Source organism: Balaenoptera ricei, chromosome 1, assembly GCF_028023285.1.
Source record: "Balaenoptera ricei isolate mBalRic1 chromosome 1, mBalRic1.hap2, whole genome shotgun sequence".
Lineage (NCBI taxonomy): Eukaryota > Metazoa > Chordata > Mammalia > Artiodactyla > Balaenopteridae > Balaenoptera > Balaenoptera ricei.
Genome location: NC_082639.1, coordinates 14,561,311 through 14,575,969, shown reverse-complemented (window position 1 = coordinate 14,575,969; position 14,659 = coordinate 14,561,311). Strand labels below are relative to the sequence as shown.

The following is a 14,659-nucleotide window of genomic DNA, read 5'->3' as shown; positions in this document are numbered from 1 at the left end:
TACATGGATGGGCTCTTATTTATGAATCAATACGCTCCTGTCTAGTTGGTCTTTGAATCCCTCCCTTGTAGTTGGGGCCTTGTGCATAGAAGGTGCTCAAAATGCAACTGCTGAATTAGGGTTTGGTAAGCAATGATTTAAGAAGGTCTCTAGTTTTCAAGGGTCTAAGTGTAAATCACATAAGGCAAGTTTACAGAAATGGCTGCATTAAAAAAAAAAACACAAAAAAAACAACAACTTTGGAAGAGAGTGTTGGTTAAACTGTCAGTTTATTATTTCCCTGGTTTATTAGTGACTGTTCTTTTTTTTCCTCCAAACTTTATTGAGGTATAATTTACATACAACAAAATTTACACGTTACAAGTGTACAATTCAATGATTTTTAGTAAATTTAATTGTGACTCTTCTTTGAGTCAAATTTTAATGTAACATTTAGGATTCCTGTGACCTCAGAACAGCTCAGAAATAGGAAACGTCTAAGGTCACTCAGTTGAAATTCCCTTCCTGTGACTTAACTCTGTTGGGATTTCTCACATTTCCTTGTGTTCTCACTAGAGTGAAGCTTGCCTTGGGGAATACTGAGCCATGGTTTTCTCATGGCTTCTTTGTGAAGCTCCATGCTTTCTAAAATGAAAATCTCCTTATGCTAAGACTGCTTTCTTCCTTAGCACCTTGTCTGGCCTAGTGGAGTTTGATGGCTATTACCTGGAGAGTGATCCCTGCCTGGTGTGTAATAATCCAGAAGTGCCATTTTGTGTAAGTGACATCTTTAACATGGACAGTCCTGAGGCTTACAGGGCCAGTGGGTTTCTTGTTTTTAGAGGTTGATTATTACTGTATAGGCATCCCTCTCCCAATGGTTGGTTGCAGTGGTATTAACCCTTACCTGCCCTGCTACCTTAAATAGAAACTTCATCCATGGATGAAGAGTGGGTTACGCTGATGAGTTTTGAAGAGGACAGGATGAGCCGTTAGCCTTGAACTAACACAGTGTTTTGTGTGTGCTTTTGCATTTAGTATATCAAGCTGTCTTCCATTAAAGTGGACACGAGGTACACCACCACCCAGCAGGTTGTGAAGCTCATTGGCAGCCACACCATCAGCAAAGTGACGGTGAAAATTGGGGACCTGAAACGGACCAAGATGGTGCGGACTGTCAACCTCTATTACAACAACCGAACTGTGCAGGCCATCGTGGAGCTGAAAAACAAGTACGGGCTTTTCAGACTTGGGGAGGGGCAGCAGGCTTACGAGGCTCAATACCAGTTGTTGCCTTCGATTGCTGGAATCAGGTAAAGCAGCACATTCCTAGAGGCCTAGTATGTCCTCTTGCCTACTTAGGTCATGGCTGAGGGACACAGGTGAAACACCAGTTCTTAAGGATGCTGACGAAAACTATTTTGAAGTTATGTCCTGTGGAGCCCTCAGGGTCTAAGATCTTCAACAGCCTGAAGGGAAGCTGAGTGAGGGGGACTCTAGGCTTCTCATACCCATGTTAACTAGAGTGGTTCTATTTTTAGATAGACTATTCTATATGGGAAGTAGTTGTTTCTTGGATTAAGACACTGTTCTCTTGTTCACAGAGCAGGCAGTGTTTCTCCAGGAGGTTCTCTAGTTTGAAGTCCTTCCATTTCTGCATGGTGCATTCCCTCTACACATGCTGATGTTGGATCTTTCTAGATTATCTCTCCCAACATCTGAATCAAGGCATGTTGTATATGGGCCAAAGAGGACACTAGCATGGGTTATAGTGTCAACTTTTACAGAGACAGACCACTTGTTGTTGAAGACTCAAGCATTTTTTTTGGGCAGAGAATATAAGCAGTTGCTACTTGAATGTTTAGACCTACAGGGAGTGCTGCTTTGTGCATAGAATGGAAGTATTGGTATTACTCTAAAGGTAGCATAAAGCTAGCATGTACCACATGAACAAATGGCCACAGGAGCTCTGCTTAAAGGAAGTTTTCTCTTTGTCCTTTGAAAAGCATAGTTAACACTGATGATCTGCAAGTAGAAGCTGCTCATTGGGATGACCCAGTCCCCTCTGGAGAAGGTGGATTTGATTTTCTGTTGTAGAGTCAGCGTAGCTGCTGGTAAAGACCTCAGACTCTGGAATGAGACTGTGGGTTCACATCCCTTGGAGAATTTACGTAGCCTCAGTTTCCTTAACTGTAAAATGAAGAGAAGTCCACTTTCAAGGTGTTATTTTAAGGATTAAATGTGTTAGTATATGTGAAGTGCTGAGAACAGAGCCTGACACATAATAAGTGCTTAGTAAATATTAGCTCTAATTGTATTAATATAATTACCTCTAAATTATCCCATGCCTTTACTCTTTCTGACTCTACTTGGCACTTGGTCTGGATCCTGGTATGTCCCTGTGTCTCTCTAAAGCAACCTGAGTTTTATCCTTCCAAGGTAGTTGTCTTGATAGGAACTCATGGCAGTCGTCATCATGGTACCTCTTGGGATTACAGGCTTCAGTGTGGCATACTTTTGGAGTAATATCTTCCCTTGATGTGCATTCCCTTGTTTTTCTGGAGTATCAAAAATTATCATATATAATGTCTTAAAGCACCTGTATGTTATACCCTTTTTTTTTTTTTAAGAGAGAAAGAATAGAGGAAACATATTTTTAAAATTAAGTTGCTTTTATTTGCCAGATTTCCTATCCTTAGAATAATGAATTAATGGCATTAGAAGAATAGGTAGGGACAGTCTTCTCTTTGTCTCATCAGACTGTCATTGCCGAGGGTCTTGTGAGAGGCTCTTAGGCCATCTGCCTGCCCCTCTGTCTGACACTGTCTCTCCTAGGCCAGCTCGCTGGCACAAAGCCAAGAAGGTTCAGCTGACCCCCGGGCAGACAGAGGTGAAGATTGACCTGCCTTTGCCAATAGTGGCTTCCAACCTGATGATTGAGTTTGCAGACTTCTATGAAAACTATCAGGCCTCCACGGAGACCCTGCAGTGCCCACGCTGTAGTGCCTCAGTCCCTGCCAACCCAGGGGTCTGCGGCAACTGTGGAGAGAACGTCTACCAGTGTCACAAATGCAGGTAAGTGAGTGGTTGTCACCCAGGCCAGGTACATTCCTTGTGTTTTTCTGTAAGAGTCTCATTGTGCTCAATTTCATTGTGTGGTGCCCTCATAATAACTAGAGGATTATGGGTATGTAGAGTGCGGAGTTCAAGGATGGAAAAGGGGAAGAGTGGGGTGTGCGTGGGCGTGCGCGTGCACGTGAATTCACGTGACCATCCAGTGGTGGGTGGTGCTGGGGTCCCTAAGTTTGGTTCTGGGTCTCCCTTTCTTGTTACCTGGTTGCTTCAGTCATCCTCGCCTATTTGCTGCTGCCCCTCTGAGAGTCCCTGCAATAGTTTGCAGTGTATAGATGTGGCACGGTCCATCTCCTTTCCCTACAGATCCTCTGCTGCCCCCTGACCCAATCACTATGGTTTTTCAGATCCATCAACTATGATGAAAAGGACCCCTTCCTGTGCAATGCCTGTGGCTTCTGTAAATACGCTCGCTTCGACTTCATGCTCTATGCCAAGCCTTGCTGTGCAGTGGATCCCATTGAGAATGAAGAAGACCGGAAGAAGGTGAGGCCGCATCCGTCCGAGACTCAGGCAGGGCTTTGATCTGAGCTGTGGGCTGAGCTGATGCGGGGAACGTGCTTTCCCTTCTAGCTGAAGTCTTCTCAACTTGGCACTATTTTCAGGGCTCGGCTTTTGAGTGGCAACAAATAAGACAGATATATTGGAACACATGGTTTGTGTAGAATTTTGGAGACATGTTGTTAATGAAACTAGAATATCTCAAGGGACAAATGACAGGATTTGGAAAGGCAGATAGAACTTGGGTGACGTGCCCTGCATTTGTTCCACAGGCTGCTTCAAATTGCGGTTGCTGGCCTTCCCTCATTGTTGGCTTGTTCAGGGGCTCGTTCTCTGCCAGCATGATGTGGTGGGACTGGATATGGGAGGACAGGGAAGAGGGGGGAACTGTCAGGATAGTCACTAGCAGCAGCAGCCTGGCAAAGCAAAAGAACACCTGGCTTTGGAGTCAGAAGGATGAAAGTTCCAGTACCACCTGTGCTTTTTAATACTGTGTGACCTGGCATAAGTCACTGCTCTCAGCATTGTTCATTTATACATATATCGTATACGTTGTGTATTATTAAAAATAACATACCCGCCCCACAGGATTATTGTGAGGAATGGAAATAACGTATGAAACACAGTACCTGACCTAGAGGTCCCTGACGGATCACTCAGGGAAAATCTTCATGCTGACGAGCCTTCACGCACGCCCCTGTCTCTTCCTGTCTAGGCTGTTTCCAACATCAACACACTTCTGGACAAAGCTGATCGAGTGTATCACCAGCTGATGGGACATCGGCCACAGCTGGAGAACCTGCTCTGCAAAGTGAACGAGGCAGCTCCTGAAAAGCCGCAGGTAATCCAAAGCTGGAGGGACATTTGGAGAGGGTTCTGGATCAGAAGCAGAAAACTAGCCCCTGGGTGAGGCCATCTCATGGTGGAAGGCTGACAGCTTCCCTCTTGGTTGCAGGATGACTCGGGGACGGCTGGGGGCATCAGTTCCACCTCAGCCAGTGTGAACCGGTACATCCTGCAGTTGGCGCAGGAGTACTGTGGAGACTGCAAGAACTCTTTCGATGAACTCTCCAAAATCATCCAGGTAGAGAAACGGGAGCAGCTGGAGAGTGTGTTTTGTCGTGTGTTATCAACGTTGTTGTCAAAGCAGTTCTTTGCTCTCCCCCAGAAGCTCAGCTCCAGGGGTGCCCTTGCCCAGCCGCACAGCTTCTCACCCACAGCGGTTTTGGGTGCTTAGTAGAGAGCTGAGTTCATTCCAGAAAACAGAATAACGGAGATTATTATAGATGTGTTTTTCTTGACCATTCACAGCCCACGTTTTAGTAGAGGGGTTAACTGGTTTTAAAAAAATTGGGTGCCAAGGTTTTGTTCCCGTTTTTTCTGATAGACGTGTTTGCAGGCTTGAAGGGTAGGGCACACCAACTCTAGTCAACCAGGGTGGGCCATACGGTGGATGGAATGTTACAGACCCCACCCCCATCGGAGGGAAGGCTGGCCGCAGACAAGAGGAGCCAGGGTCCTTGTCCCTTAAGTTGCTGGTGTGCCATCTTTGCTACACGTGCCTACGTTCCTGACTTTGTTCTTTGTGAGACAGTGTTACGTGGGAGTTAAGGGCATGGGCCTGCGATCAGAGGCTGAATTCTAACTCTGCCACTTACCTTGGTCAAGCCAACCCCTCTAAGCTTGTTTCCTCCTCTATAAAATGGGGATAAAGTATCTAACTGGTAAGGTTATCAAGAGGGTTAAATTAGATAATGCATGTAAAGTGTTTTTTCAAACCAAAGCTGATTTCTAGTTAACTTCCTCTTTCTCTTTATTTTAATTGCTGATTTCTTTCTCCTTTGTCTTTTTTTTTTTTCCTTAGAAAGTTTTTGCTTCACGCAAAGAGTTGCTGGAATACGACCTGCAGCAGAGGGAAGCAGCCACCAAATCATCTAGGACCTCCGTGCAGCCCACCTTCACTGCCAGCCAGTACCGCGCCTTGTCCGTCCTGGGCTGTGGCCACACATCCTCCACCAAGTGCTACGGCTGTGCCTCTGCCGTCACAGAGCACTGTATCACCCTGCTCCGGGCCCTGGCCACCAACCCCGCCCTGAGGCACATCCTCGTCTCCCAGGGCCTCATCCGGGAACTCTTTGATTATAATCTTCGCAGAGGCTCTGCGGCCATGCGGGAGGAGGTCCGCCAGCTCATGTGCCTCCTGACCCGGTCAGAGCTTGCGCCATGGTGACGGGGGCCGGTCATGCCTGCTCGTGCTGGGGTGGAGGCGGCAGCGGTGCTGGGAGCACCAGAGGGTTCACGGAACCGTGCTTCTCCCTGCCAAACAGCTTCGCTAGCTTATAATAGAGAAAAAAACGGGAAGAGGTCCCAGGTATAGCTGAACAAACTTGGGGAGCATTTGAAGCCCAGGTTTCCGTGTAGATAGTATGTTCGTCTTTTATTTGGTTGGAACCAGTGTGGTTTCCTGAGGAAGCAGTTTCTGAGTTTTGGTGAGGGAGGAGAAGGGTACAGCAGGGTACTTGGACTCAAAACTCACACAGAAGAAGACAGTTGGAGCAGTGGAGCCTAGGGATTAAGAGCTTGGATCTGGATCAGAAAGACCCAGTATCGGATATTTTGTCCTATGTGCCTTGGACACATTTCTTAACTTCTCTGAGCCTAAGGTTTCCTTATCTGAGAAATACTGATAATGGCAAATATCTTAAAGGCTTGTGGTGAGGAATGACTAACATAATTCATTGCAAGTAATAAATCATATTTGTGGAGTACTTGGTCTGTGCCCATACAGTACCCATAGCTGGATTTAGATTATTTACTGAGTATGTTGCATAAGTTCTGGAACATGTTAGCTGGTTGGTAAGTATTACTTGCTGTATTATTTATTCACTCATCTAACAAATATTTACTGAGCATCTGCTGAATGCTAGGCACTGTTCTAAACTCTGAGGATACAGTGATAGATGAAACAAAGTCCCCGCACTCATTTAACTTACGTTCTAGAGGGGAGAAGGGCAGTAAACAGGTAATTACACACTACAGTGTCAGGAGATTAGATGTGAAGAGCGGTATAGCTGGGATGGCAACCCTGATTGCAGGTAGGGTTGCTGCGGAGGATAAAGTGGTCAAGGACGACCTCTGAGGGGTGATACTTGAGCAAAGCCCTGTGTGAGGTGAGGGGGCAAGTCATGGAGATACCGAACGCGCGGGCTGCACACACAGGAAATAGCAAGTGGCAGGAGGAGAGGCAGGGGTGTGCCCGGGGTGTGAGGGGCGGGGGCCACGAGGAGCGCTTGTGCATGGAGTGAAGGATACCAGTGGGGGAATAAAGGGGAGGGGAATTAGTGAGAGATCGCAGGGCCCGGATCCTATAGGGTCTTGTAGGTCATTATAAGGACTTGGATTTTATTCAAGACACGTTGGGAAGCAAGAAAGGGATGTGACACGATTCGTGGGGTTTTTTAATTATTAAAAGATACATTATTACAAAGGGACATAGATGGGAAATGTGGATGCCTTGTGGGAAATGAAGTGAGGGCAGTTGGCGAAGATGAGGAAAGAGTTGTGGCCAAGGCTGAGAGTGGACACCTAGATTCTGGAGACTGACACACCAGGCAGCGTCTGGGGACTGTGCAGCCTGGGGATGTGGGCTGGGGAGAAAATCCCCCCTATGTTAGTGCTGCTGTATTCTCAGTCAGCGTCTCCTCCCAGGAAAGGCGGCTGGGGCATGCCCTTTTTATTACACAGCAGGGTTTTGGGGGGCTAATGTGTCGTCTTGCCCCTGGGAAGGCTGGGTAGCCCTAGACATTGATTTCCTTTTCTCTGGGCTCCTTCAAGTGCAAAGGAGGGACAGAGCCAATGGTGAATAACAGGACTCCTTTCTCTGCTTCCCCAGCGACAATCCAGAGGCCACCCAGCAGATGAACGACCTGATGATTGGCAAAGTCTCCACAGCCCTGAAGGGCCACTGGGCCAATCCTGATCTGGTGAGCAGGCTGGCCATCCCCTCACTCTCTGCCTTCATTCTCTCGGCTTCCTCCCTGCCGGTCTCGTTTGCAGAGACGAGAGGGAGGGAGGGAGCAGCACATTTGCAGAGCTCATGTCCCACAAAGATTTTCCCAGGTCAGAGTCAGCCTCAGAGAGAAGAGAAATGAATGGTTGGCTGTGTGGAGGCTCTCCATCTCTCCATTGTCTCTCTGATGGTCCATCTGTGACCAGACGTTCTAATGCTGAGTCCCTGGGTCTGAGCATGGACGTGAGCCCTAGTCCTGGGATTGACCCTGCAGACTCTCCTCTACTCATGTCTCTTCCTGTTGGCCTTCTAGGCAAGTAGCCTTCAGTATGAAATGCTGTTGCTGACAGACTCTATCTCGAAGGAGGACAGCTGCTGGGAGCTCCGCTTACGCTGTGGTGAGGTTGGGGGACATCTGGTTAGCAGTTTGCCAGAGAAAGGAGAGGAGGCTTCAGGGCGCAGTCCTAGGCGCAGGGCGGGAGAGGGCAGGGGAAGCTGTGCTTGGGCAGCCTTGCCACGGCAGGCGTGATGTGTTCTGTGATCACGTGTGACTCTGCCTTTCCTTCCTCTGCCCAGCACTCAGCCTTTTCCTCATGGCCGTGAACATTAAGACTCCCGTGGTTGTTGAGAACATTACCCTCATGTGCCTGCGGATCTTGCAGAAGCTGATCAAACCACCTGCTCCCACCAGCAAGAAGAACAAGGTACGGGGCCAAGAGGGAGGGCGGGGCGCAGTCCCCGGCCAGCACCTGCCCTGCCTCTAAGGGCCTCTGCTCACCCGAACTCGCTCTCCCTGGGTGGCACCAATGCTTCCTTTGCGGCAGTTCAGCAGAGATGGGTTGGGGTTTTTGAGAAGGAAGGTTTCTCAGAGGGAACTCAAGAGAAAAGCAAACACAAAAATACAAACGCGTAGAACAAAGTGGTTAGCCGTGGAGGACTGCCTCTTTCTCCGGTCACGTCAGATGACTCGCAGCTCCCAGAGGACACAGTGTTCTTTCCTACCCCTGTGCCTTTGTACATGCAGTTTTGCGCAGTGGTGGAAGTCCTGGGCTCTGAGGCAGACCTCTTGATTTCAAATCCCAGCTCTTGCATTCACTAGCACTGTGACTTGGGCACGTTATTTAATTTAGGTTCCTTGGTTACCCCATCTATAAAATGGGAATACAGTTTCTACCTGAAGTGTTGGGAAGAATAAATGACTTAATGCAGATCAAGTGCTCAGAGCAGTGTCTGGCCCATGTTAGTCCTTAATAAATGTTATTTGTAGCTGTATGGTGTCTTCTCTGCCTGGAATGCTCGCCTTCATTTTGTTAGCTGCTCCTTCAATTAACCAGTTCTCTGCTAGGCTGGCTATGAGCTCCTCGAATCCAGGGACTGTCTTACTAAGATGTTTTTATGTCCAGTGCAGAGCGTGGTATCTAGCATTACTATAGCCGCTCAGCAAATCATTGTTAAGTGAATGAATAAAGCCAAGTTTTTAATCCTAAAATGGCCTAGCCACAGATGAACTTGCTTACACCAGTTGAGAACATGCGGGCTGTAATTCTTTCCCTTGGCCATGCCTGAGGCCATCGGTGCCTCCTATCCATCTTTGTAGTCCTTGGGCCATTCTCCTTCCTGCTCCATCCTAATGGAATCCCTTGGTGGGAAACGAAGTCTTCATTGCAGGATTCTGAGTGGTAAGCAGTAGGGAAGGAAGCTGGGCAATGAACAGTTTACTCTGTTTCCCTTTCCTGGTCTGCCCGGACAGTCCTCAGAAAAGACCCCCCTTCCTTCCCTTTGATGAAGGTTTACTTCCCCTCAGAGCTAAGTCTCAGCAAATAAAAATTGGTTCTTGATTGAAAAGAGGAACCTCATCCCCACGTAACTGTCATTTTTCCCACAGTGTGAGGTAAAAGATTTCCACAGGGTTCTTACTCTCAGAGCACTGAAGCCTCACATTTTGCTTAGTTTTAGCCTAGAGAGAGCAGCAGTTCTCAAAGTTTGGCTCATAGATAGATCCCTGGGTGTTCCCAAGACTCCCAGGGAATCTGTGAGGTCAACATTATTTTCATAATTACCCTAAGACGTGATTTGCCCTCTTCACTGTTTTGTGGCATTTGTGCTGATGGTGCCAAGTCAGTGATGGTGAGGCCACTGGAGCCTTAGCACGAAGAGGCTGTGGGCCCAGCTCCACTCAGAGCCGCGCTCTTCCCTGCCGTGCACTTTCGCTCTAGAGCGTCCTTGATGAAGCATCGCAGGTTAATTTTAGTAAATCTTGACTCCTGAGTGCTAATCTTTTTTTTTTTTAATGATTTTTAAAAATTTATTTATTTATTTATTTATAGCTGCGTTGGATCCTTGTTGCTGCACGCGGGTTTTCTCTAGTTGCGGAGAGCGGGGGCTACTCTTCGTTGCGGTGCGCGGGCTTCTCATTGCGGTGGCTTCTCTTGTTGCGGAGCATGGACTCTAGTCACGTGGGTTTCAGGAGTTGTGGCTCGTGGGCTCTAGAGCACAGGCTCAGTAGTTGTGGCGCCCGGGCTTTGTTGCTCTGCGGCATGTGGGATCTTCCCGGACCAGAGCTCGAACCTGTGTCCCTTGCATCGGCAGGCGGATTCTTAACCACTGCGCCACCAGGGAAGCCCAGCTAATCTTTTTAATATTCAGCAAGACAATGTGCGAGGCCCAGAGATAGTGCCCTGGCGCGCTGCAGCACAGCGGTTGTCCTGGGGAAAAGCACTTGTGTGACTGCGCTGCAAGCTGAACGAGCTGCTTTTTTCATGGAATCCCGTTAGTGCTTGAAAGGAGGGCTGATGGGCAAATTGTGGTTGTTCAGAATCGGGTGTTTGGTAGGCATTTTCTTAAAAAGTGAATAAAGTGAGCTGGTCACTTAAAGAGGAATTGACGTAACTCATTGAACCAGTATTTTCCAAATGACTGGTACATGTTACCGAATCAGTGAGAGTAAATGATGAATTTTAGTGGAATGGAATATGAAACGTTTACTGATTGGTTTCAGATTCCACATTCTAGCCAGTCTTTAAGAACCTGTAATTTGTTAAATTTTGGTTTAGTATCAAAGAAAAAATCCGCAATTAATTGAAAAACCTATTAAAATATTCTTTTTTCCAACTAAATATCTGTGTGAGTACTTCAACTGACACAACATATCACAACAGTTTGAACTCAGAAGCAGGTATAACAATCCAGCTGTCTTATTAAGGCAGTCTTTAAACAGTTTCAAAAATATAAAGCAGTGCAACTCCTTTCTCTAGATTATTTTTGTTTTGGAAAATATAAAAAATGTTATTTAGGTTGCCAGGTAATGGATTTATTCTTACTTTTAAATGAATTAATAAATATTTTAAGAATTGCTGAACCTTAATTTTTAATAGGTACATATTGATGGAGAGAGCTACCCACACAAGAACTCTTTGGAGTCAGTAATTTTCAAGAGTAATGGGGTCCTGAGGCCAAAAAGTTTGAGAACCCAGAGTCCTGGGGCTCTGCTGTGTAGGCTCCTTGGGATTAGTTACGGCTCTTTAAATTCTGGAGGCTGCTTAGTGACCCCTTGAAGATTTATGTTTGGGAAACTACAAATCACCCTGGGGATAGGAATTAGTATATGTGGCTATAAGACTGTCTGCAGGAAACCGGTTACACTTTATCCTGCACAGTCAAAATCAGTGACCCTAAGCTCAGCATGGAGATGCTACTGCTAAATTGGATCAAAATGCTTTAAAGGAACACATAAGGGGCATAAAAGATACGAAGGTTGATCCTTCTGGTCTTCTTGCCTTTGCATATGTCCCCTTGGGGTGCCAGTGCTATTGTATTGCAGCTGTGGCTCAGATGTGCCCTCAAGCTCTCTCACCTTGTCCGCTTTCCTCCTGCAGGATGTTCCTGTCGAGGCCCTTACCACAGTTAAGCCATACTGCAATGAGATCCATGCCCAGGCTCAGCTCTGGCTCAAGAGAGACCCCAAGGCATCCTATGAAGCCTGGAAGAAGTGTCTTCCTATCAGAGGTGTGTCTGTCTCTTCAAGACTTGAGAAATCGGTCATTCCTACCCCATCCCAGCAGCCCCACAGTCCCCCCTTTTCTGTCCCTTTCTTCTCCTTACCTCTCCCTGCACCCTTTTGCCTGCCAGGGATCGATGGCAACGGGAAGTCCCCCAGCAAATCAGAACTCCGCCATCTCTATTTGACTGAGAAGTACGTGTGGCGGTGGAAGCAGTTCCTGAGTCGTCGGGGAAAGAGGACCTCCCCCTTGGATCTCAAGCTGGGCCACAACAACTGGCTGCGGCAAGTGAGTGACCGTCCCCTGGGCCCCTCGCCCTGCTGCGCTGGCCTCAGATCCCGAGCAGGGTGTTTCTGCTCCTCCCCACTTGTCTGCTCTGCTTTCTCTTCTTTCTCTTTGTTATTCTTGCTTCCTTTCACATAGGTAGAGGTTCTCGGTTGCCGCCGCCAGCGTGGTGGACTGGCCGAAACAGAACTCTTTCCGCCTTCTCATCAAGCTCGTGATCTCTGCTCTCCCCCCTGACCACTGAACGGACCCGAACCTCAGTGCCTGTCCTCCCCTTTCTCCTTCCACCTTTCATATCTTCTGCTGTCCTCTTCCTCTTTCCAGCTAATGTTCTTAAAGATTAAAGTAATTATATTTTAGAGAATTCATTTGTCCATTGGTTCATAACATAAATAACTGGTTTACATTAAATGTAAGTGTTCACTGTGTAGCTGTCCCCAAAATAGAATTGTAGATGTCTTTGCTAAGGAGAATACCTGCTTGTCTTTTTTCCTACTTCAGTCATCTTGGGTACATTCTCCAAAGTACTTGATGGAGAACATCTCCGTGAAGAAGGTGGCTCTTAGGCAGCCTCTTCACCAGTCTGCAGCAGTCTGATCTTGTGTTAGCTGGTGATTTTTACCTTTAACCTTTCCTAGAGAGGTACTCAGAGGACTTCCTCTGGATGGGTGGCAGTTGACTGTGCCCTGCGGGGCCTGGTGAGAGGCTGTTAGTTGAGCCAGGGCTTCTGTCCATACCCCGCAGGTGCTCTTTACTCCCGCGACGCAGGCTGCACGGCAGGCGGCCTGTACCATCGTGGAAGCTCTGGCCACCATTCCCAGCCGCAAGCAGCAGGTCCTCGACCTCCTCACCAGGTACCATTTGAGAGTGGGATGGACAGGGTGGTTGGACTTCATCTCGAGCCCTTCCCGCTTTCCCAGGGGAATCCATAGATCAGGGCGACTGGAGGCGCACCTGTGCTCTATAACTATCTCATTCCTTGTAGAAGACCACAGAAACAAAAAAGTTCTAAAAAGCTGAATTGTAGTGGTAGTGGTAGTAGCAGTGGTGGTGGTGGTGATAGAGCAGCAGAATTTCAGCAGCTAGTAATTTTTGAGATCTTATGAGCTTATAAATGCTTGGCATGCATTGCCTCATTTAATCCTTACCTGGGCTTAAAGTGGTTAATTAACTTGTCTACTGGAAGGCAAGATTTGAATCCAGGCAGTCTAATTCCAAAGCCCACATTATTGGCCACTAAACTCTGATAAACTTACCTTGTGAGTGACTCAATCACAACCATACTCATGCTGCCCCAATAACCGCCATTCATATCTTGGTGCTTTATTGTTCCAAACGTGTATAGTTTGTTGCACTGCATTCCCTGTTGTGGTCTCTTGAGCTTTCCCCAAGTGTGGGGAGTTCCCGAGTGGGGAGTTTGGGGCTTTCTCGCCCCACCCCCTTCCTTCCACGGAAGAGGGAGTGGAGGACAGCAGAGGCATGAAAGATGGAAGGGGCGAAGAGGGGCTGTTAGGCTGTTGCAGCTGTTTGAGTTCTCGCTCAGTGCCTGTCTCCCCACGGCAGTTACCTGGACGAGTTGAGCGTGGCCGGGGAGTGTGCCGCCGAGTACCTGGCGCTCTACCAGAAGCTCATCACCTCAGCTCACTGGAAAGTCTACCTGGCAGCTCGAGGAGTCCTGCCCTACGTGGGCAACCTCATCACCAAGGTACCTCCGTCTCACGCAGCCCAGCAGAGCCCCTTTCCCTAGCTCTGCTTTCATTGTTCTCTTTCTCTGCGTGAACTTTGTGGTGTTCTTTTATGCCAAGAAGAAACATTTGTTGAAAATGCAGGTGTATCTTGCCTTATTGCACTTTATAGGTGACTGTGGGTTTTTTATAAATTGAAGGTTTGTGGCAACGCTGCATCAAGTAAGACTATCAGCGCCATTTTTCCAACAACATTATTTTTTAATTAAGGTATATACATTGTGTTTTTAGACATATGCTATTGCACACTTACTAGATTACAGTCGAGTGTAGACATGAGTTTTATATTCATGGGAAAAAACAAACAAATTTGTGTGACTCGCTTTATTGCAATAATCGCTTTATTGCAGTGGTCTGGAACTGAACCTGCAGTATTTCCGAGGTCTGCGTGTGGTACTTCTGTGACTTCATTGTGTTCATCAAGAGGATATGCAGTCTGTTGGGGTCACTTAGACTGTTCTCCATTTTTAAGCATTCTCTTAACGTCATTGCAACTGTCCTTGGCTTCTTGGAAAGGAGTTCTGCAAAGGTTCAGCTTGAGAGAGCATTAGAATAAAAAGACGGTGCTGCCAGTTCCTGGACCAGTGTCACTGGCAGTGCTGTCACACTAACTGTGCTTATTGTCCTGTTTAGGAAATAGCCCGCTTGTTGGCCCTGGAGGAGGCCACCCTGAGCACTGATCTGCAGCAGGGCTATGCCCTCAAAAGTCTCACAGGTAGAGAGAGCCTCCCAGCCCTTCCTTTAGGGCACCCTGGGTATAGTTTGGGGACTGACCCTTAGTTCCTTGGGTGCTGTGGTTGACTCTCTTCTCTCTCATGTTGACCACACTGCACTTTTAAGGTCTGCGTTTTTCTCCTCAGGGATGGCTTTACGTCTTTGAGCATCTGTTGGCTATTGACCAGTTCACATCATTGAGCGTGCCCCATGCCAAGCACAAAGATAGTGTTTCCCTGCTTTTGAGTTGCTCGTCATCTTTTGAGGATGAATTAAGCCTTCTTTGCTTAATTCTC

At 47.4% G+C, this 14,659-nt stretch overlaps 1 protein-coding gene across 8 annotated transcripts in view; it reads left to right on the top strand.

Moving 5' to 3' along the window:
- Positions 1 to 14,659, top strand: part of UBR4 (ubiquitin protein ligase E3 component n-recognin 4) — a 126,936-nt gene that overhangs the window by 81,874 nt on the left and 30,403 nt on the right. For all 8 annotated transcript variants that reach the window (XM_059915013.1, XM_059915004.1, XM_059915021.1 and 5 more), the window contains 15 exons: positions 669 to 756; positions 1,018 to 1,211; positions 2,815 to 3,054; positions 3,459 to 3,597; positions 4,328 to 4,453; positions 4,568 to 4,696; positions 5,477 to 5,820; positions 7,505 to 7,595; positions 7,935 to 8,019; positions 8,198 to 8,325; positions 11,497 to 11,626; positions 11,750 to 11,907; positions 12,649 to 12,758; positions 13,468 to 13,609; positions 14,283 to 14,364. In XM_059915013.1, coding sequence (XP_059770996.1) covers positions 669 to 756; positions 1,018 to 1,211; positions 2,815 to 3,054; positions 3,459 to 3,597; positions 4,328 to 4,453; positions 4,568 to 4,696; positions 5,477 to 5,820; positions 7,505 to 7,595; positions 7,935 to 8,019; positions 8,198 to 8,325; positions 11,497 to 11,626; positions 11,750 to 11,907; positions 12,649 to 12,758; positions 13,468 to 13,609; positions 14,283 to 14,364 — 2,186 coding nt within the window. The remainder of the gene's footprint in view (positions 1 to 668; positions 757 to 1,017; positions 1,212 to 2,814; positions 3,055 to 3,458; positions 3,598 to 4,327; positions 4,454 to 4,567; positions 4,697 to 5,476; positions 5,821 to 7,504; positions 7,596 to 7,934; positions 8,020 to 8,197; positions 8,326 to 11,496; positions 11,627 to 11,749; positions 11,908 to 12,648; positions 12,759 to 13,467; positions 13,610 to 14,282; positions 14,365 to 14,659) is intronic.